Source organism: Chiroxiphia lanceolata, chromosome 5, assembly GCF_009829145.1.
Source record: "Chiroxiphia lanceolata isolate bChiLan1 chromosome 5, bChiLan1.pri, whole genome shotgun sequence".
Classification (NCBI taxonomy): domain Eukaryota; kingdom Metazoa; phylum Chordata; class Aves; order Passeriformes; family Pipridae; genus Chiroxiphia; species Chiroxiphia lanceolata.
In genome coordinates, this window is record NC_045641.1 from 1,454,594 (window position 1) to 1,477,001 (window position 22,408).

Here is a 22,408-nt window from a genome sequence, read left to right on the forward strand (position 1 = left end):
TTAAATGCCTTTATTTGAAACCTATTTTAAATTTCTTTATTTTAAAATGCTTTATTTTAAATTCCTTTGTTTTAAAGCCCTTTATTTTAGATTTCTTTATTTTAAATTCCTTCATTTTAAATCGCTTTATTTTAAATTGATTTTAAATCTCTTTATTTTAAATTGATTTCAAATCTCTTTATGTAAAATTTCTGGTTTTAAAATATCTTTATGTTAAATTTCTGTTTTTTAAATCTCTTTATTTTAAATACCTTTGTTTTAAATCTATTTTAGGTTTCTTTATTTTAAATGCCTTTATTTTAAATTTCTTTGCTTTAAATCTCCTTATTTTAAATCTCTTTATTTTAAATTCCTCTGTTTTAAATTTCTTTATTTTAAATTCCTCTGTTTTAAATTTCTTTACTTTAAATCTCTTTACTTTAGATTCCTTTGTTTTAAATTCCTTCATTTTAAATTTCTTTGCTTTAAATCTCCTTATTTTAAGTCTCTTTATTTTAAATTCCTTTGTTTTAAATTACTTTATTTTAAATTTCTTTACTTTAAATCTCTTTACTTTAAATTCCTTTATTTTAAATTCCTTTATTTCAAATCTCTTTACTTTAAATTCCTTTGTTTTAAATTCCTTCATTTTAAATTTCTTTGCTTTAAATCTCCTTATTTTAAATTCCTTCATTTTAAATTCCTTTATTTTAAATTCCTCTGTTTTAAATCTCTTTATTTTAAATTTCTTTGCTTTAAATCTCCTTATTTTAAATCTCTTTATTTTAAATTCCTTTGTTTTAAATTCCTTTATTTTAAATTTCTTTGGGGGGTTTTTGGGAGGTTTGTGGGGGGTTTTTTTTCGGGAATCTGCACCAAAAGCTCCCAAAATTCCTCAGGATTTGGATCCAGGAGCCTCTTCCCGCCGCTTGGAGGAGCTGCTTCCCTCAGGAAAAGCTGGAAAAACTCCCTCTGGAACGGGAATATTCCAGCTTTGGAAAAATCTGCAAAAGGGAATAAAAAGAACAAAATCATTGCACGATAAAAGTGCAAATAACTGAAAATAACAAGGATAAAAATAATGTGGTGATAAAATAATGAAATAATAAAAATAACGCGATGATAAAAATAAATAAAGAAAATAAGGAAATAATAAAAATAATGAAATAATAAAAAGAGTGCAGTAATAAAAATAACACAGTAATAATAATGAAATAATAAAAATAATAAAGTAATAAAAATAATAATAATAAAGTAATAAGAATAAAGTAATAAAAATAAAGTAATAAAAATAATTTAAAAATAATAAAGTAATAATAATAATTAAATAATAAAAATAATAAAGTAATAAAAATAATAATTATAAAAATAATAAAGCAATAATAATAATGAAATAATAAAAATAGTGCAATAATAAAAATAACTTAATAATGAAAATAATGAAATAATGAAAATAATGCAATAATAAAAATAACGATAATGAAATAATGAAATAAAAATAATGAAAAAAAAATGAAATAACAAAAATAAGGCAGTAATAAAAATAACTTAATAATGAAAATAATGAAATAAAAAATAATGAAATAATAAAAATAATGGGATAATAAAAATAATGGGATAATAAAAATGACTTATTAAGGAAAATAATGAAATAATGAAATAATAAAAATAGTGCAGTAATAAAAATAATGCAATAATAAAAATGAAATAATAAAAATAATAAAATAATAAAAATAATGCAATAATAATAATGAAATAATAAAAATAGTGCAATAATAAAAAGAACTTAATAATGAAAATAATGAAATAATGAAAATAATGCAATAATAAAAATAATGCAATAATAAAAATAACGATAATGAAATAATGAAATAAAAATAATGAAATAATAAAAATAATGAAATAAAAAAATAATGAAATAATAAAAATAATGGGATAATAAAAATTACTTAATAATGAAAATACTGAAATAAAAAAATAATGAAATAATAAAAATAATGGGATAATAAAAATGACTTAATAATGAAAATAATGAAATAAAAAATAATGAAATAATAAAAATAATGGGATAATAAAAATGACTTAATAATGAAAATAATGAAATAAAAAAATAATGAAATAATAAAAATAATGGGATAATAAAAATGACTTAATAAGGAAAATAATGAAATAATAAAAATAATGAAATAACAAAAATAGTGCAGTAATAAAAATAATGCAATAATAATAATGAAATAATAAAAATAACGCAATAATAATAATAATGAAACAATAAAAATAATGCAATAATAAAAATAACTTAATAAGGAAAATAATGAAATGATAAAAATAATGAAACAATAAAAATAGTGCAGTAATAAAAATAACACAATAATAATAATGCAGTAATAGAATAATGAAATAATATAAATAATGCGATAATAAAAGTGACTTAATAAGAAAAATAATGAAATATTAAAAACAAAGAAATAACAAAAATAGTGCAGTAATAAAAATAATGAAATAATAATAATAATGAAATAATAAATAATAAATATGAATATGAATAAATATGAAAATGAAATTATTTTCCCTATTTATCCCTATTTTTCCCCCTATTTTCCCCTATTTATCTCTTCTTTCCCCTATTTCTTCCTATTTTTCCCACTTTCCAAAAATAACTTAATAATGAAAACAATGAAATAATAAAAATAACGTAGTAATAATAATAATAATAATGAAATAATTGATAATAAATATGAATATGAATAAATATGAAATAATGAAATAATAAAACCAATGAAATAATAAAATATTGCAATAATAAAAATAACTCAATAACTCAATAATGAAATAATAAAAATAATGCAGTAATAAAAATAATGCAACGATAATAATAAAATTATAAAACCAATGAAATAATAAAAATAATGCAATAATAAGAATAATGAAATAATCAAAACAGTGCAATAATAAAAATAATGCAATAATAAAAATAATGCAAATAACGGAAAAATAGGGATAAATAGGGAAAAATAGGGGAAAACAGGGAAAGATAGGGAAAAATAGGGATAAATAGGGGAAATAGGGAAAAATAGGATAAAATAGGGAAAAATAGGGGAAAATAAGGATGAATAGGGATAAACGGAAAAATAGAGAGAAATAGGGAAAATTAGGGAGAAATAGGGAAAAATGGGGATAAATAGGGAAAATAGAGGTAAATAGGGAGAAATAGGGAAAATAGGGGATAAATAGGGATAAATAGGGGGAAAATAGAGAAAATAGGGGATAAATAAGGATAAATAGGGAAAAATAGGAGTAAATAGAGAAAATAGGGATAAATAGGAGGAAAATGGGGAAAAATAGGGATAAATAGGGAAAATGCAGAAAAATAAGCATAAATAGGGCAAAATAGGGCAAAATAAGGATAAATAGGGATAAATAGGGAAAAATGGGGATAAATAGGGGTAAATAGGGAAAAATAGGGATAAATGGTAATAAATAGGGGCGGAGGGGCTGTAAAACATTTGTTTCTTCTTTGAGTTTTGCCTGGGCTTGTTTTTTTTTGGGAAATGGATTTCTGCTTTTCCAGGGCTGATTTGGGATTAGCAACTAATTAGTAATTAATTAGAACTTAATTTCCCCAAATGGGAAATCAGGAAGGCACCGAAGGGGGAACTTTTAATTTCCCCAAGTGGGAAATCAGGAGGGACAAAAGTGGGATTTGTTTTCTTTTCCCGACCTCCGAAGAGGAGGGGAGAAGGAACCGGGATCCAAAGCTGTGGAGCTGGGAATGTTCTTGGGAATTATCTGTCTCTTGGGGGGGGGTGATTTATGGATCTACAGCTCCATCCTCCTGCCCCATCCAAGGGGGAGAAAAGAAGGAAAAGATCCCAAAAAACCTCCCCCCTCCCCCGGGATGGGACGAGCCACGTGTGTGGGGGCTGAGGTCATGGAACTATTAATTCCCGATTTGTCAAAATTCCTGACGGCTCCAGCGCCCGCGGGCATGGAAAAGGAGGCGGCTCCAGTTGCAGTTAACCCCTGCGGGGATTCCCGGATTTTGGGATTGAGGGATTTTTTCCAGCCCCTGGGGATGGGGGGGGGGGAAGCTGTGTCACCACCTCTGGAGGCTGCAGCTCTTCAGGGGGATCCGGGATCCCTTTGGATGCCCAAAAATCCCTCTTGGAGTCTCCAGAGCCCTCGTCCCAGTTTAATCCTCCCTCCAGGATCCGGGCTGGAGCCACACCGGCCCATCCTGGATGTTGGAATTGGATCCATCACTGACAGGATTTCACCAATGGGAGACCTTTGGGGGCTTATTTTGGAAACTTGAGCTTGGGAAAAACCCCTCAGCGGAAGGGGGAGAGGAGCCTCTGGAATGTCGTGGTGGCTGGGGGGCTCCCCGTGAGGAGGGAGCCCCAAAAAATCCCTTGGGATTCACACAAAACCTTGGGAATGCTGGGGAAATGGGATGGAGGGGATGGAGGGCACAGGGCTCATCCTGTCTCAAAGTCTTGTCCCGGTCTCCTGATCCTACTTTTCCTTGTCCCCTGATCCCCTCTCCTGGTTCCACCTGTCCCCATCTCCTGGTTTTTCTGGGCCCCTCTCCTGTTCCCTTTTGTCTCCTGCTACCACTTATTCCCAACCCAAAATCTTGTCCTGGTCTCCTGGTCCTTTTTCCTGATCCAACTTGTCTCCATCTCCTCATCCCACTTTTCCTTGTCCCCTGGTCTCAATGATCCATTCTCCTGGTTCCAGCTTTTTGGTCCCCTCTCCTTCTCCCACTTGTCTCCTGCTCCCACTCATCCCCTGGTCCCTTCTGATCCAATTTGTCTCCATCTCCTCATCCCACTTTTCCTTATCCCTTGATCCCACTGCTCCCTTCTCCTGATCCAACTCGTCCCCACCTCCTGGTCCCCCTTGTCCTTGTCCCCTGCTCCACCAGTCCCTTCTCCTCATCCCACTCATTCCCATCTCCTGCTCCCATTTTTTCCACCTCCTGCTCCCCTTTTCCCCCTCCCTTGGTCCCTCTTGTCCCCAAATCCCGATCCCATTATTTCCCTCTCCTCATCCCGTTGTTCTCCTGCTCCCTTTTATCCCCTCTCCTTCTCCTACTCATCCCTCTCTTCTTGTCCTTGTCCCCTCTCCTGATCCCTGGAATTCCCACCTGAAACAGAGGGAATAAAGCCCCAAAAACATAAAAAAGGGAGTAAAACCAACCACTCCAGTCCCAAAATCAGGAATTTTGTCCCGGCTGGTGCAACCCCAGCGCTGGAACTGGCACCAAATTTCTCCCTTTGGCATAATTTTGGCCATCCTTGAACACTTTTCCTACATTTCCCTGCGTCCCGTGTCCAGATTTTGGGGCAATTTGTGGGGTTTTTATTAATTCTTCCCCCCCCTTCCAGCAATTCCCCCTTTTCCCAAATAACCCCCAAATTGAAAAAAAAAACAAACCACCTTTAAACAGGTTAAAAAACCCCCAAACCTGAGGAAAGAAACCATTCCCTGCCAAACCAAACATTGGGGAAACATCTTTCCAAAGGAATATTTTTGGGGGGACATTTTATTGAATTATTTATCCCTGGATAAATAACCTGGATTGATATTCCCGACTGAGCTCTTCTCCAACCCCTCACCCCACGAGCCTGGATGGATCTCGCTTCCAAAGCCTTTATTCCAGGGTTTTTTATGGCATCTGGGGGCCGAGGGGCCTCCCCTTTTCCCGACATTTCCTGGGCACCGCCTCACATTTTCTTTAGGGAAGAGTCGCTGCCGAGGAGGGGGGAGGGAGCCCTGGATCCAGAGGGGGAAAAACAGGGAGAAAATCGGGAACAAAATCCTACTTTTCCTTTGGGAGAGTTCGGAAAAGCTCCCTTTGGAGGTCTCAGTGCTGTTTTCCCAACTTGGATTTAAAGGCTTGGCCTTGAAACGGGATTCAAATATCCCGATGTCGCTAAAATTAAAGGGAATGGGGGGATTTGGGATTGATTCCATGGAGCTGGAGCGGGGACAGCTCCGGTTCCTTACACTGGAGGCATCAGGAGCTGCTTTTTTTCCTCAAAAGTCCCATTTTGGAGGAAAAATTGTGTCCAGGTGGAGCAAAACCTGGAGCAGGGAAAGGGGGGGAGGGTAAATTTGGGAGGTGCCGGAGCCCTCAGGGGTTTTTTTTTTGGTGGGAAAGGTGGAGGGAGATGTCTGGAAAAGCAGTGGAGATGGAAGCAGCTGGAACAGGCTGGATCCAGGAGATCCCCCCCGGGTCCCATCCCGAGGGATCCTCGAGCCCCATCCCAAGGGAGGTGTCCAGCTGTAGGGGATCCCCGTGTCCCATCCTAAAGGAACCCCCGGATCCCATCCCAGGTCATTCCAAGTGATCCCTCACCTACCCTTCCATGTGTCCCCCCTCCCAGGTCCCATCCCAGGGGATCCCCCAGGTCTCATCCCAAGGGATCCTCCAAGCCCCATTTCCAGGGGCTCCCCAGGGTGTCATCCCAGATCCCACCTTATCTGATCCCCCAGGTCTTATTCCAAAGGATCTTCCAGGGCCTGGCTTAGATGGTTCCCCAGGATCATCCCAGGTGGTTCCTACCCCAGATCCCACACCGGATGATCCCCCAGGACCCATCCCAGGTGATCTCAACTCCAGATCCCACACCGGATGATCCCTCAGGACCCATCCTAGGAGATCCTTGTCCCAGATCCCACAACAGATGATCCCCCAGGATCATCCCAGGTGCTTCGTATCCCAGATCCCACACTGGATGATCCCCCAGGACCCATCCCAGGTGATCCCAGCTCCAGATCCCACACTGGATGATCCCCCAGGACCCATCCCAGGTGATCCCTGTCCCAGATCCCACACTGGATGATCCCCCAGGACCCATCCTGGGTTATCCCTATCCCAGATCCCACGCTCAGTATTCCCCCAGGACACATCCCATGGGATCCCTATCCCGGATCCCACACCAGATGATCCCCCAGGATCATCCCATGCCATCCCCATTCCAGCTCCCATCCTCCAATCCCCATTCCCAGATTCAGGGGATCATCCTGACCAGATTTTGGGGTGGAAAACCGGGATATGGAGGAGGGAAAGGAGACACCACCCCAGCTCCCAGTGCATCCCTGTATCCACCTGAATCTGCCCATTCCGGGACGGATCCCTCTCACCCCATCAGCTCCTCACCTCCAGAGGGACAGAATGGGCCAGAAAAGTGGGATTTGGGAAGTAAATCTCCTTCCCTGCCACTGCTGGAGCAAACAGGAAAGACAGTTGGTCCATCCATCATCCATCCATCATCCATCACCCATCATCCATCCATCATCCATCATCCATCATCCATCATCCATCATCCATCATCCATCCATCATCCATCATCCATCCATCATCCATCATCCATCATCCATCATCCATAATACATCATCCATCATCCATCATCCATCATCCATCATCCATCATCCATAATACATCATCCATCATCCATCCATCATCCATCATCCATCATCCATCCATCATCCATCATCCATCATCCATCATCCATAATACATCATCCATCATCCATCATCCATCATCCATCATCCATCATCCATAATACATCATCCATCATCCATCCATCATCCATCATCCATCATCCATCCATCATCCATCATCCATCCATCCATCATCCATCCATCATCCATCATCCATCCATCATCCATCATCCATCATCCATCATCCATCATCCATCATCCATCCATCCATCATCCATCCACCATCCATCATCCATCATCCATCATCCATCATCCATCATCCATCCATCCATCATCCATCCACCATCCATCATCCATCATCCATCACCCATCATCCATCCATCATCCATCCATCATCCATCATCCATCATCCATCCATCATCCATCATCCACCATCCATCATCCATCATCCATAATACATCATCCATCATCCATCATCCATCATCCATCATCCATCCATCATCCATCCACCATCCATCATCCATCCACCATCCATCATCCATCCATCCATCCATCATCCATCATCCATCCATCCATCATCCATCATCCATCCATCCATCATCCATCATCCATCACCCATCATCCATCCATCATCCATCCATCATCCATCATCCATCCATCATTCCATCATCCATCCATCAGCCATCCATCAGCCATCATTCCATCATGTTGGAAATTGGGGATTTTTGCTGGATTTTGGGATTTTTTCCTGAATTTTGGAGGTTTTTTTTTTATTTTAGCTTTTTTTTGCTGGATTTGGGGTTTTTTGGTTGGATTTCGAGTTATTATACTGGATTTGAGATTTTTTTCCTGGACTTTAAGATTTTTTTTTTTTTAATTTGGGGCGGGGTTGCTGGATTTGGGGGTTTTTTTCCTTGTTTTTTTGGTGTTTTTTACTTGATTTCGCTTTTTTTTGCTGGATTTTGGTCTCTTTTTACTGGATCTTTGGTTCTTTGGCTAGATTTCAGGGATTTTTGCTGGATTTTGAGTTATTTTGCTGGATTTGGGAATTTTTTTGCTGGATTTTGTGATTTTTAGCTGGATTTTGGAGGGGTTTTTTGCTGGATTTTGGTTTTTTTGCTGGAATTTTTTTTTGGCTGTGTTTTTTTGCTGAATATTGGAGGGTTTTTTTCTGGACTTTTTTTCTTCTGGATTTTTTTTTTTCCTGGATTTTTTTATGCTTGTTTTTTCTTTCCCTGTAATTTCAGGTTTTTTGCTGGAGTTTTTTGCTGGGATTCAGGGGTTTTTTTTGCTGGATTCGGGTTTTTATTGCTGGATTCATGGGGGTTTTTTGCTGAATTTGGGGATTTTTTTGCTCTTTTTTTGCTGTAATTATTGCTTTTTTTTCTGGATTTTTTTGCCGGAATTCTGGGTTTTTTTGCCATATTTCTGGATTTTTTTGCTGAATTTGGGTTTTTTTGCTGGATTTGGGGTTTTTTTCCCCCTCTCCCCCACTCGGGGAGGCCGTGCCCGGGGCGGGGCGGGTGTGGGTGTGCTCAGCGTGCCGGCACCCGCCCGGCATTCCCAGCACCGGGAAAACAACCGGGATTGCCAGAGCTGCCCCAGGGAAGGGCCGGGAATGGGGGATGGAGGCGTCGCGGTGGCTCTGAGGTCCCGGTGCCAGGATGTTCCCCCTTGGAACAACCCAGCCCGGCTGGAAACCGGGAATCAATGGGGTGATCCATGGAAATCCATGTTCCTTCAGGGAATTATCCCAGACCGGGATGGGAAGGGGGTTTGTGGGGAAACAGAGTCATGGGGTGGATCCACCGGGAAAGGTGAATCCCGCTGGTTTTTGGGATTAACCCTCAGGGATTAACTGTTAGGGGTAAATGTGGGATCAGTTGGGATTTGTTATCAGGGATAAATCCAGCGGCCAGCTCGCCTTGGAGGAGGGAAAAGGCTCTCCCTGGGATCCTGGGGGTGGAGGCAGCAGAGCCCAAAAGTTCTGGGATTTGGGATGAGGATGGACACAATCCATGGGGCTGCAGCTGGAAGGTCTCCAGCACCCACCAGGGGCATCTTTCCAGGGAAAAATGCCCGGGAAAGGAGGAGGAAGAGGATGGAGACGACCTGGGGGTTGATACAACCCCGGGATAATTTAGGGGGGGGTTGTTTCCATCCGGGATCCCAAGGAGAAGCTGAAGGAAGCACCGGCAGCACCAGGACATGGAGGGACATTCCTTTATTGGACTCAGGGAACATCCAGTGGCCTCTGGAATCTCTACGGATACAAGATGTCTCCTGGAGGATCCCATGTCCAGCTGCATCCCAGTCCCCCTTCTGCCAGGTGGGATGCCCGTATCCGATGGAGACGCTGCTTGCCGACATTCCAACCGGGACCAAAGAGGATTTTTCCAGCCTGGAATGGCATGGGGGGGGATTTTTCCAGCCTGGAATGGCGTGGAGGGTGATTTTTCCAGCCTGGGATGGCGTGGAGAAGGCGGGAGGGGATGGAGGGGTTCGGGGGAACCACCACGACCTCCGCTCCCTACGGAAAAAAAAGAAGGAAAAATAATTAAAAAAAAGAATTAAAAATTAATAAATAAATAAATAAAAGCACCACGGACGTGGATTTTCCCAACCTCTAGCATGAGTGGGATGGGGCCACGGACACAGATTTTTCCAACCTTTGGAATGAGTAGGATGGGACCACAAGTGTGGATTTTTCCAACCTCTGGCACGAGTGCGATGAGGCCACGGACATGGATTTTTCCAAGCCCTGGAATGAGTGGGAGGGGACCAAAGACAGATTTTTCCAACCCCTGGCACAAGCAGGATGGGGCCACAGACACGGATTCTTCCAGCATCTGCCACGAGTGGAATGGGGCCACAAACATGGATTTTCTCAGACTCTCTCATGAGTGGGATGGGGCCATGGACATGGATTTTCCCACCCCCTGGCACAAGTGGGATGGGGCCACAGACACAGATTTTCCCACCCCCTGGCATGAGCAGGATGGGGCCGTGGACATGGATTTTCCCACCCCCTGGCATGAGCGGGATGGGGCCATGGACTTGGATTTTCCCATCCCCTGGCATGAGAGGGATGGGGCCATGGACACAGATTTTTCCAACACTTGGAATGAGCGGAATGGGGCCACAGATGTGGATTTTCCCAATCTCTGGCACGAGTGGGGTGGGACCACGGACGCAGATTTTTCCAACCCCTGGAACAAGTTGGGATGGGGCCACAGACATGGATTTTCCCACTCCCTGGCACGAGCAGGATGGAGCCAAAACCATGGATTTTCCAACCCTTGGAATGAGTGGGATGGGGCCACGGACGTGGATTTTCCCACCCCTGGCAGGACCGGGATGGGGGTCGCCAACACCCATTTTCCCAACTGTGGGATGGGGAAGTTGCAATTCCCAGGGTGGTCGTTCTGGGATTTGGGATGGGGACGGACACAATCCATGGAGCTGCAGCTGGAGGGTCTCCAGCACCCACCAAGGGCATCTTTCCAGGGAAAAAGGACGGAGGAGGAAGAGGATGGAGACGACCTGGGAGTTGATCCAGCCCCGGGATAATCTGAGGGGGGGTTGTTTCCATCCAGGATCCCAAGGAGAAGCCGAGGAAGCACCGGCAGCACCAGGACACGGGGGGGAACACTCCATTACTGGTCTCAGGGATGTCAGGGAACATCCAGTGGGCGCGGGACGACCCCGTCCCACGAGCCAAACCCACCTGCGGGGCCGGAGCCGGGGGCCTGGAATCACTTCTCCGTCATCATCCTGACGAACTCCTCGTAGTTGACCTGCCCGTCGTTGTTGCAGTCGGCCTCGCGGATCATCTCGTCCACCTCCTCGTCCGTCAGCTTCTCCCCGAGGTTGGTCATGACGTGCCGCAGCTCGGCCGCGCTGATGTAGCCGTTGCCGTCCTTGTCGAAGACGCGGAAGGCCTCCCGGATCTCCTCCTCGCCGTCCGTGTCCCGCATCCTCCTGGCCATCAGCGACAGGAACTCCGGGAAGTCGACGGTGCCGCTGCCGTCGGCGTCCACCTCGCCCACCATGTCCCGCAGCTCGGCCTCGGTGGGGTTCTGGCCCAGCGAGCGCATGACGGTGCCGAGCTCCCGCGTGGTGATGGAGCCGTCGCCGTCCCGGTCGAAGAGGGAAAAGGCCTCCTTGAACTCGGCGATCTTCTCCTCCGACAGCCGCTCGGCCATGGCGCTCCCGGCTCTGCCCCGGCACGTCCTGAACCGCCTCTGCCTAAGGCGGCGGCAAGAGGAGGAGGAGAAGGAGGAGGAGGAGAAGGAGGAGGAGGGGGAAGGAACTGGGAGAGGCTGAGCCTCAGGAATGGAGCAGTTGGATCCTGGCACAGCAGAGAGGGGAGTTTTGGGGTGTTGGAGGAGGAGGAAGAGGAAGGAACTGGGAGAGGTTGAGCCTCAGGAATGGAGCAGTTGGATGCACAGCAAACGGAGTTTTTGGGTGTTGGAGGAGGAGGAAGAGGAAGGAGCTGAGAGAGGATGAGCCACGGGGATGGATGAGCCAGATCCTGGCACAGCAAACAGGGAGTTTTGGGGTGTTGGAAGAGGAGGAGGAGGAGGAGGAGGAGGAGGAGGCAGGAACTGGGAGAGGCTGAGCCTCAGGAATGGAGCAGTTGGATCCTGGCACAGCAGGCAGGGGAGTTTTGGGATGCTGGAGGAGAAGGGGGAAGGAACTGGCAGAGGTTGAGCCTCAGGAATGGAGCAGTTGGATGCAAAGTAAACAGGGGAGTTTTGGGGTGTTGGAGGAGAAGGCAGGAGCTGGGAGAGGCTGAGCCACGGGGATGGATGAGCTGGACCCTGGCATGGCATGCAGGGGAGTTTTGGGGTGTTGGAGGAGGAGGAGGAGGCAGGAACTGGGAGAGGCTGAGCCAGAGGGATGGAGCAGTTGGATCCACAGAAGATGGGGGAGTTTTGGGGTGCTGGAGGAGAAGGGGGAAGGAACTGGGAGAGGTTGAGCCTCAGGAATGGATCAGCTGGATCCACAGCAAACAGGGGAGTTTTGGGGTGTTGGAGGAGGAGGAAGAGGAGCTGGGAGAGGTTGAGTCACAGGAATGGATCAGGTGGATCCTGGTACAGTAGGCATGGGAGTTTTGGGGTGTTGGAGGAGGAGGTAGGAACTGGGAGAGGTTGAGCCTCAGGAATGGAGCAGTTGGATCCACAGCAGGCAGGATCAGGATTTGGAATGCTGGAAGAGGAGGAAGGAACTGGGAGAGGCTGAGCCTCAGGAATGGAGTAGTTGGATCCTGGCAGAGCAGGCAGGGGAATTTTGGAGTGTTGGAGGAGGAGGATCACCCAACTTCCTGGGGACAACCCCCACTACTCCGCTGGTGGCATTTCCAGCTTCTCCCTGCTTGGGAAGGGCTGAGTCCCCTCTGGATCAAAACTCAGCTTCACAGGTCAAAGCTTGGCTGTAAAACCTGTCCCTAAAATTCGAGCTGCTCCTTCCCTGCAGATCAGGGCGGGTCCTGGGGGAGCCAGCCCAGAGGAGAAGGATCACCTGAACCCCTGGGGACACCCAACCCCTTTGGGGACACCCAACCCCTTGGGGACACCCCTGCTGCTCTGCTGGTGGCATCTCATGGAGTTGGATCCCGACAAACCCCCTAATTAAGGGATTTGGTGGCGGTTTCGGGGAGGGGCTGAGCAGGGCGGGGGTGAAATGTGCCAGTTTTGCCGATTTTAAGCCAGTTTTGGAGAGGTTTGGAGCTGTGGGAAGGGTCTGCAGGGCCTCAGAGGGTCCCCCCAGCCCCAGGGCCACCCCGGGGGTGTTGGCAGCGGGTGGGAGCTGTTCAGGGAGGGTTCCCCATGTGGGTCCAGGCAGATCCCACCCGGAGTTGACGGAGCCCTGAGTCACGGTGGGGCCTGGTTGGGGTTCCCCGGGGACAGTTATGTGGGGCTGTGCCAGGGGAGGGTGTCCAGGCCTGCCCTGGTTACTCAGGGGGCACCTGAGGGTGAACTCACCACCTTGGAACGTCCTGATGGTGGCTTGACTCAGCTCTGACGGTTGGGAGGGGTCGGGGACAAAGGATGGGCTGTTTCTGTGGCCATCCATCTGTTCATCCATCCATCCATTCATCCATCCGTCCATCCATTCATCCATCTGCTGATTCATCCTTCCATCCCCCCATGTATCCCTCCATGTATCCCTCCATGCATCCATCCATCATCCATCCATCCATCATCCATCCCTCCATGCATCCCTCCATCCATCCACCCATTCATCCATCCATCCCTCCATCCATCTGCCCATCCCTCCATCCATCCATTCATCCCTCCATCCATCCATCCATCCCTCCATACCTTTACATTACCATCCATCTACCTGTCCCTCCCTCCTCCCTCCCTCTTTTTTGTGTGCTCATTACAGTCAAGTATCTCCATCCATCCATCCATCCATCCACCCATCCATCCATCCATCCATCCATTCCAGCAACAAAACCCTCCATCCATGTGTGCATCCATCCACAAACACATTGTCCATCCATCCATCCACCCATCCATCCATCCATCCATCCATTCCAGCAACAAAACCCTCCATCCATGTGTGCATCCATCCACAAACACATTGTCCATCCATCCATCATCCATCCATCCATCCATTCATCCATCTGCCCATTCATCCATCCATCCATCCATCCCTCCCTTCCTCCATCCATCCATCCCTCCATCCATCCATCTGCCCATCCATCCATCCATCCATCCCTCCCTCCCTTCCTCCATCCATCCATCCCTCCCTTCCTCCATCCATCCATCCATCCCTCCATCTGCCCATCCATCCATCCATCCATCCATCCCTCCCTTCCTCCATCCATCCATCCCTCCCTTCCTCCATCCATCCATCCATCCCTCCATCTGCCCATCCATCCATCCATCCATCCATCTCTCCCTTCCTCCATCCATCCATCCATCCCTCCATCCATCCATCTGCCCATCCATCCATCCATCCATCCATCCACCCATCCCTCCAACCATCTGCCCACTCGTTTGTACATCCCGTTGCCCAAACTTCCCTCCATCCATCATCTATCCATCCCTCCATCCATCCATCCATCCATCTGCCCATTCATCCATACATCCAGTTGCCCAATCATCCCTCCATCCATCCATCATCTGTCTATCCATCCATCCATCCATCCATCCCATTGCCCATTCATCCATCCACCCACCCATCCATCCACCCACCCATCCATCCAACATCTGTCCACGATGTTGCATCACCATCCATTTACCTGTTTCTCCCTTCCTCCCTCCCCTTTTCCCATCAAATATCCATCTATCCCTCCATCCATTCATCTGCCCATCCATCCATCCATTTATCTGCTCATCCATCCATCATCCATCTATCTGACCATCCATCCATCCATATACTCATCCCTCCAACCATCTGCCCATTCATCCATACATCCCATTGCCCAAACATCCATCCATCCACCCATCCATCCTTTCATCCAGTTGCCCTTCCTCCCTCCCTCCCTCCCTCTCTCCTCTGCTCCCACAACCCTCGTGCCCTCGCCCAGCCCAGCCCCGGAGCTGCAGGACCAGCCAACCAAGTTCCGGAGCCCGGGATAATTTGACTTTCCCAGCTACAGGGGAACGGTGCCGGTTTATCCCAGTTTAACCCAGCGTGGAATCGGAGCTGTGGGATTCGCAGGGAAGGCCTCGAGAATCCAACCCATGGGACAGCTGAGGAACACGGGAGGGCTCCAGGTGGGATAAACCTGGGAAGGGGATCACCTCCTGCGGGAAAAGCTCCTCTGGATAACAACGTGGGCATGTAGAGCACTGTGATTCCCAGGGGGAATTGTGTGATCCGTGCTGGGAACCGGTCGGGTGAGAGGCAGAGCCTGGGGAGGGGAAGCCCTGGAGCTCCTCCTGTGCCAGGAGCTGCTCCCTGATTGTCCCTGGGATTGCCTACGGTGGCCTTGCTGAGTCAGGTTTAACCAATCCCTACTGCCCAGCTGAGCCAGGTTTAACCAATCCCAACTGCCCTGCTGAGCCAGGTTTAACCAGATCCAGTCCCAACTGCCGTGCTGAGCCAAGTTTAACCATATCCAATCCCAACTGCTGTGCTGAGCCAGGTTTAACTGGATCCGATCCCAACTGCCCTGCTGAGCCAGATTTAACCATATCCAATCCCAACTGCTGTGCTGAGCCAGGTTTAACCAGATCCAATCGCAACTGCCCTGCTGAGCCAGGTTTAACTGTATCTGATCCCAACCTCCCTGCTGAGCCAGGTTTAATCATATCCAATCCCAACTGCCCTGCTGAGCCAGGTTTAACCATCTTCAATCCCAAATGCCGGGATAGGGCCCTGGGCAGCCGAGCCAGGAGCCAAGGGGGAGTGGGAGCTGATCCCAATCCGTCTGGGACAAGCGAACACTGATAGATCTTCTGGGGGTTCAAGCCCTGGGGGGTTGTGGGTGGGTGGGGGGTCCCGGGGTCTCTTTGCTGAGGGTGGAGGGGTTGCTCTGCCCGGGGGGGTCCCTCGGTGCTGAGTAGAAGTGCTGCTTCCTTCCCATGATCTCCCCATGAGCAGCTCCTCCATTGCCTCCCATCCCATCCCATCCCATCCCATCCCATCCCATGACCAGCACCTACTGTCAGCACCCATTGCCTCTCATCCCATCCCATTCCATTCCATTCCATTCCATTCCATTCCATTCCATTCCATTCCATTCCATTCCATTCCATCCCATTCCATTCCATCCCATTCCATTCCATCCCATCCCCATGACCGGCACCCACTGCCAGCACCCACCACCTCTCATCCCATTCCGTTCCGTTCCATTCCATCTCATCCCCATGACCAGCACTCATCCTACCCTATGCCATTCCCAGCACTCATCCCATCCCATCCACCCCATCCCATTCCCATAACAAGCACCCATCCCATCCCCAGCACCCATCCCATCCCCAGCACCCACCCCATTCCCCATCACCAGCACCCACCCCATCCCATCCCATGCCCAGCACCCATCCCCTCCCACATTCCCACCAATCCCTGGGAGCAGGTCCAGGCCAGCCCTTGACTTTGTGCTCCGCTGCCCCTCATTATCCCGGTAGGATCATTATCCCAATAAACTTCCCTCCGGCCCACAAATCCCACAATTCATGGCCCAGTCCTATTTATCCCGGTCTCTGTGGGGTGGGACGGGGAGGCAGAGACCACCCTGGTGGGAGGCAGGAGCAGGAGCCTCCGGCTGCCGGGGGTTCTGGCAGCTGCTTTTCCTGGGATTTCTCCAGCTGGAGCCGGAGGGAAGGAGGGAGGCTGGAAGCGGCCGCCATTCAAAACCTCACACGGAGTTTTCCGGGTGACGCCGCTCGTCCCGACCCCGGCGTCTGGATTTGAGGGGTCTGATCCAGGGAATGGTGGAAAAACTCCCCCCGATCCAGAGGGTTGAAAGCTCCCAGCTGGATAATCCAGATGTGCGGAGACGTCTGGGTCTGCAGACGGAGCAGCGGGAGGGGGGTGTGGGGGAGGATGATGGATTCATGGAAAAAGGGAAAGTTGGAGGAGAAGAGGGAAAGGCTCTGACAGGGAAACCTCCGTGGGGCCCCACAGGAGCCCGAGTGGGGATGGGGAGGAATCTCCACAAAACCCGGCGTGAACTCCACGGAGGTTTAATGTGGAAATGGGATTTGGGAGAGGTTGAGCTGGAGGGTGATCCCACAGAGGCTGCAGGGTGGGAAATTTGGGATTTGGGAGAGGCTGAGACAGAGGGTGATCCCACAGTGGTTGCAGGGGCAGCCAGGGGCTGCTGGGGTGGAAATCTGGGATTCGGGATAGGCTGAGTCAGAGTGTGATCCCATAGCAGCTGCAGGGGCATCCAGGGGCTGCTGGGTGGGAAATCTGGGATTTGGGAGAGGCTGAACCGGAGGGTGATCCCACAGTGGCTGCAGGGGACTGACGGGTGGGAAATTTGGGATTTGGGAGAGGCTGAGCCAGAGGGTGATCCCACAGTGGCTGCAGGGGCATCCAGGGGCTGCTGGGGGGGGGAAAATTTGGGATTTGGGAGAGGCTGAACCGGAGTGTGATCCCACAGTGGCTGCAGGGGCATCCAGGGGCTGCTGGGGGGGAAATCTGGGATTCGGGATAGGCTGAGTCAGAGTATGATCCCATAGCAGCTGCAGGGGCATCCAGGGGCTGCTGGGGGGGGAAATTTGGGATAGGCTGAGCCAGAGGGTGATCCCACAGCATCTGCAAGGGCATCCAGGGGCTGCTGGGTGGGAAATTTGGAATTTGGGATAGGCTGAGCTGGAGGGTGATCCCACAGTGGCTGCAGGGGTATCCAGGAGCTGTAGGGTGGGAAATTTGGGATTCGGGGGCTTTAGCCACTGTTTCCAGCAGGGTTCCCAAAGCCAGGGGGGAGCTGTGGAGCCTCCAGGGCAGATCCTAAAGCTGGGCTTTTCCAGCATTCCCAATTTCCATTTCCCAAGGAATGCTGATCCCACATTTGGGCCTGGCAGAGATGTGTCCGTGGAGGAGGAGGAGGAGGAGTTTGGGATTGGGGTGCTGGGGAGTTGTTGGGATTAGAAGGATGAGCCCCACTGTGCCCCTGATCCCGACTCTGGGAAGGTCTCACCTGTTATCCATGGACGTGTTGGCTCCGCTCCACACATGGTTCCGGAGCCGGGTGGATCCCGAGGGAGCTGGGTGGATCCAGAGGAGTCAGGTGAATCCAGAGGGAGTTGCTCCAGGGTGGAGTTGCCCACACACATCCCTGGGCACGGACACATTCCCATTCCATGGGGCCAGGTTGGAGGGGTTCCTCGGGATTGGGGCTGGCCCAGCTCCCCGCCCTGCCCTCGGGAATCCCACCCCACTGTGTCCCAGTGTGTCCCCATCCATGGGATGAAGGTTCAGCAGCACAGACAGGGAGAGGCCTGGCCGGGACCCCCTGGAATTCGGGCTGGGAGGAAACCAGGAAAGCCCAGTTTGTTTAGTCTGGCCCAGCCAGGGCCGGCTGCGGTGTCTGCGCATTCCTCAGGGATGGGAACCACTGGGAGTCGGGGGGGGGTGTGGGGGCCTCACTTCCAAAGGGAAGGGAAGTTCTTGGCTAATTCGCCGTTGGCTGAGGGATGAGACGAAGGTTGAGCCCGGCCTGACTCTGGGAGGCTCGGCAGGATCCAGGATTTCCTTTCCCTTGGGATCAAGCCCTGGAGCTCCAGCATCACTCCTGCCTTTTATTTTTCCTGGTTTTCCAGCTTCTCCCTGCTTGGGAAGGGCCAAGTCCCCCCTGGATCGAAACAGGACAAAGCTCAGCTGTAAAACCCCTCCCTAAAATCCGAGCTGCTCCTTCCCTGCGGATCCCGGGGTTGCTCTTCCCAGGAGTTGCAGCTGTGCCCAGACATTCCCAACACATGGCCAGGCCACAGGTTTTTGGGAAGGGCTGCGGAGACTGGAGGGATTTGTCCTGGTGATACAACCAGATGTTCCCTGGAAGGTGCCCTGAGTTGGCCCTTCCCAAGATTCCTGGAGAACAGGATTCCTAGATATTCACTAAACAGGGACTTTTCCATTCCAGATGGTGCCAGGGAAGTGAGGAGAATCCCACTGCTCCCTCTTCCTCCCTAAACAGTGAACTCCTGCCCTCCTGGGCACTGGAAGCACGGCAGGAGGACCCAGGATCCCAGTGGAGTTCCGTGTTATCCTGCCCCATCCCGGATCCCTCCCGGCAGCGACAGGAGGAGGAGGCAGGAGAGAGAGACACAGAGAGAACGAGAGAGGCATCAGGAATTTAATGTTCTTGGCACTGGAACTGTACAAGACATTTACAGAGATGTCCATGTGCACCCTCCTCCCCTCTCCCAACAGCCACACACGGCACAGGCACCGCAATTCCAAGCGCCGGGATTTCCAGGTCGGATCCCCCGCCTGGCTCCCTCTGGCAGTTGGAGTATTTACAACACTCCCTCTCCTTTCCCTACACCTCAAACTCTTCCTCTTCTCTACCTTTCTACCACATGCAGGAATCCCCTTGGTTGCCCCTCCAGTCCTGCCTTCCCACGGGAAGGGGTTTCATTCCCAAAAGGCAACACAAAAATCTACCTTTGCTCGCTGCTATTCCCCTCTACTGCTCCTCTCCCCCTCCCAAAACCCTCTACAACGTCCCTACAACCTTCCTACGCCCCGGAGGAACTCCCTCCTCCTCCCTCAGCAGGGTCTCCTCCCAGCCTCTGGATTGCTCATTCCATGGGGAATGCTGTGGATACACACACACCACATCCCCCCCTGTCCGGAGCACGAAGGATCGAGTAACTGGGAAGGAAAAAAAAAAAGCCAAGTCTGGACAAATAAAATACAAAAGTTAAAAAAAAAAAAAAAAATCAAAACAAAACAACAACAACAACAAAAAAAAGGGAAAAAACCCCAAAGAAAACAAAAACAACCGGAAAAAAAATCCCAAATCCCAAACTTGACACGACAACAAAAAAAACCCTCTACTTAAAAAAAAAAAAAATTAAATAGTTGGCAGGATCCAAGAGCGAAAATGAGGAATGTACAAAGGGAAGGTGAAAAGATTCCAGTAGGTAAATGGAGAACCTGTTGGACCTGGGGGCTGGGTTTGGGTTATTTTTTTGGTTTTTCCATGGAAATCTGCGTGGGTTGCCACAACCACCCCCCACACACACAAAGTGACTCCACTTTGAAAGGCTCTCCCCTTCAGGAAATCCTTCAGGAGGAGAGCCCAACTTTGGGATTTGCCTGAGAGGTTTCCCTGTGTAAAAACCAGCCCCTGGTTCAACAGGGGAGCGAACACCAAGTAGCTGCCATTCCAACAAAACCCCGGGATCCGCCCCGATTCCACAAATGTACACGGCGTTATTTATAAATAAACAGTTTTCCCTCAGGGAACGAGGGAAGGAACCCGCTCCAGGGCTCCTCTTCTCCCTACACCAGCGTTTCTTTCCGCTTCCCACTGAGCTGCTTCTCCCTGGATCTCCTCAGCCCGGCCGAGGCTCTGGGTGCTTTGCCCCCCACTCTGGATTCCCCCGAGTCCGGGACGGAGGAGCCGCACTCGGCCGCGCCCTCGTCCAGCTCCATGTCGGATATTCCGGAGCGGCGCCGCCGGGCCGGGACGTTGGGCACGGAGGGGTTGTTCTCCTCGGATTCCTCGCGCAGCTCCGGCAGCTCCTGGAGCTCCGGGGGGGACGCGGAGCTCTGGAAGGGGGCGATGGCGCTGCGGATGCAGTTCACCCACTGCTGCTTGTGGAACACGTCGTTGGCCTGAAGAGTGTGGGAATGGCCCGGCCCGGGATCCTGGAATCGCACCCGGAAGATGTTCTTGGCTGGAGACAAACGGGAGGAAAACACGTCAGCTCCCAGCTCGGGATTCAGAGATTCCATGGGCGACTCTGCCTGAGGGAAAGGGCCTGAAACTGAAACAGGAGCCAGGCCTAAAGGAGTTAACTGAGAACAGAATCTTCTGCTATTAAAAGGAACTTTCTGTCTTCTACGTCATTTCAGCTTGGGGCAGTCAGTTATCTTGTTACACGTCAGGTCATCGGTTTTACCTTGGGTTATGATGGCAGCAACTACCAGGGAGGCTTCACTGTTAAGCCTTGGAGAGCTGCTTTTATGAATCAAGCCCTGCCAGCAGCACTGTCCTTGGACAGACAAAGCTAAAATTGCTAAAATATGACCACACCAGTTAATTTCAATCTGCATCACAAATTCACAGTCTATGAGAAATGTAGGGATTAGGAGAATGTCAAGGTTGGAAATTGAGATTTTTCCCTAACTGGAACTTTTTCGTGGGTCAGGGTACTCAGCAAAAGCTACAGAACAAGTGGGGCAGAACACACCTGTTACACCCGACCTTCCTGGCTTCTAGTATTTGGGTTTTTCTAAAAAAGAGTTCTCATTAACGTAGATTATCCTCATTTTAAAATTACTGAAAACAAAAACGAGAGGTCTACAGGAGATGACAACATAAGAATCGTTGGCCTGCAGTGTGTGGGAATGGCCCAGGATGGAATCCTGGAATCGCACCCAGAAGATGCTCTTGGCTGGAGAAAACGGGAGGAAAACACGTCAGCTCCCAGCTCGGGATTCAGAGATTCCATGGGTGACTCTGCTTGGGGGAAAGTGCCTGGAACTGAAACAGGAGCCAGGCCTAAAAGAGTTAACTGAGATATCTTGGCCTGCTAAGGAACCCCAATACCTGTTCTGCTGGAAGAACATTTTAGGGGCAGTGGTTAATCTCATGTCCTGTTCTGCTCACTGCACCAAAGGCCTTAGCATAGAAAGAACAGGAGTAGTAGAAAAACAGTAATAAATTAGGTAAACTAGAGGTTTGAATAAGATCTAGAAGGCCCAGAGCCAGGATTTTGCAAGCTTGAAGAATTCAGGTCACCTCATTGAAGAGGTCAAATTGAGGAAGACGCCCATGGCGACCAACGGAGGGATGAAGGCTTGAGGAGAAGACCACCCACAGCAGAAGACTGGGTATGTCTGGAAAGACTCCACTCAGAGACCAGCCTACTTATTAATATGTATAATAAATGATGTAACCATGTACCTAAAGCGGATAAAACGGTTTGTTTTTGCACTTTCAAGTCGAGCAAGTTTTTCCAGCAATATCTGGCTTGCTCCCAGCGCTGTCAATAAACTGCTCAAAGATCAAAAGTCTCTGGGCAGTTTTCAATACACCGGATTTTTCGGATTCCAAATCCCCCCAAAACACCACCCGGATCCGCGCCGGAACAGGCGTCTTCCCATCCGGTTTGGTCCGTACCTTTGTCGGAGTTGCCGAAGGCCCCTCGGAAGGATCCCCCCATCTTCACATCCCCGTCCTGGAGATCCTCCAGGAGCAGCTCCTGCACGGGGATGGGCTGCCGGTACACCTGGAAGGCCTGGCGCTCGTTGCGGGTCACCGGCCGGGTCAGCACCAGGATGTCTTGGAAGAGGAACACGTAGAGCTTCTGGGAAAGGGGGAAAAAAAGCACGT

At 48.8% G+C, this 22,408-nt stretch overlaps 2 protein-coding genes across 3 annotated transcripts in view; both read right to left on the reverse strand.

Moving 5' to 3' along the window:
* Positions 1-9,873: 9,873 nt before the first annotated feature.
* LOC116786603 (calmodulin, striated muscle) lies at positions 9,874-11,640 on the reverse strand. Its single transcript, XM_032687314.1, has 2 exons — positions 11,159-11,640; positions 9,874-9,961 (listed from the first exon to the last, which is right to left on the reverse strand). Exon 1 carries the CDS (start codon positions 11,634-11,636, stop codon positions 11,187-11,189), a length of 450 nt encoding a protein of 149 aa, XP_032543205.1. The 5' UTR covers positions 11,637-11,640; the 3' UTR covers positions 9,874-9,961; positions 11,159-11,186.
* Positions 11,641-19,177: 7,537 nt separating this feature from the next.
* NET1 (neuroepithelial cell transforming 1) overlaps positions 19,178-22,408 on the reverse strand; it is a 61,730-nt gene continuing 58,499 nt past the window's right edge. For both annotated transcript variants that reach the window (XM_032687280.1, XM_032687281.1), the window contains 2 exons: positions 22,196-22,382; positions 19,178-20,747 (listed from right to left, as the gene is read on the reverse strand). In XM_032687280.1, the coding sequence (XP_032543171.1) occupies positions 20,350-20,747; positions 22,196-22,382 (585 nt within the window). In that variant the 3' untranslated portion in view covers positions 19,178-20,349. The remainder of the gene's footprint in view (positions 20,748-22,195; positions 22,383-22,408) is intronic.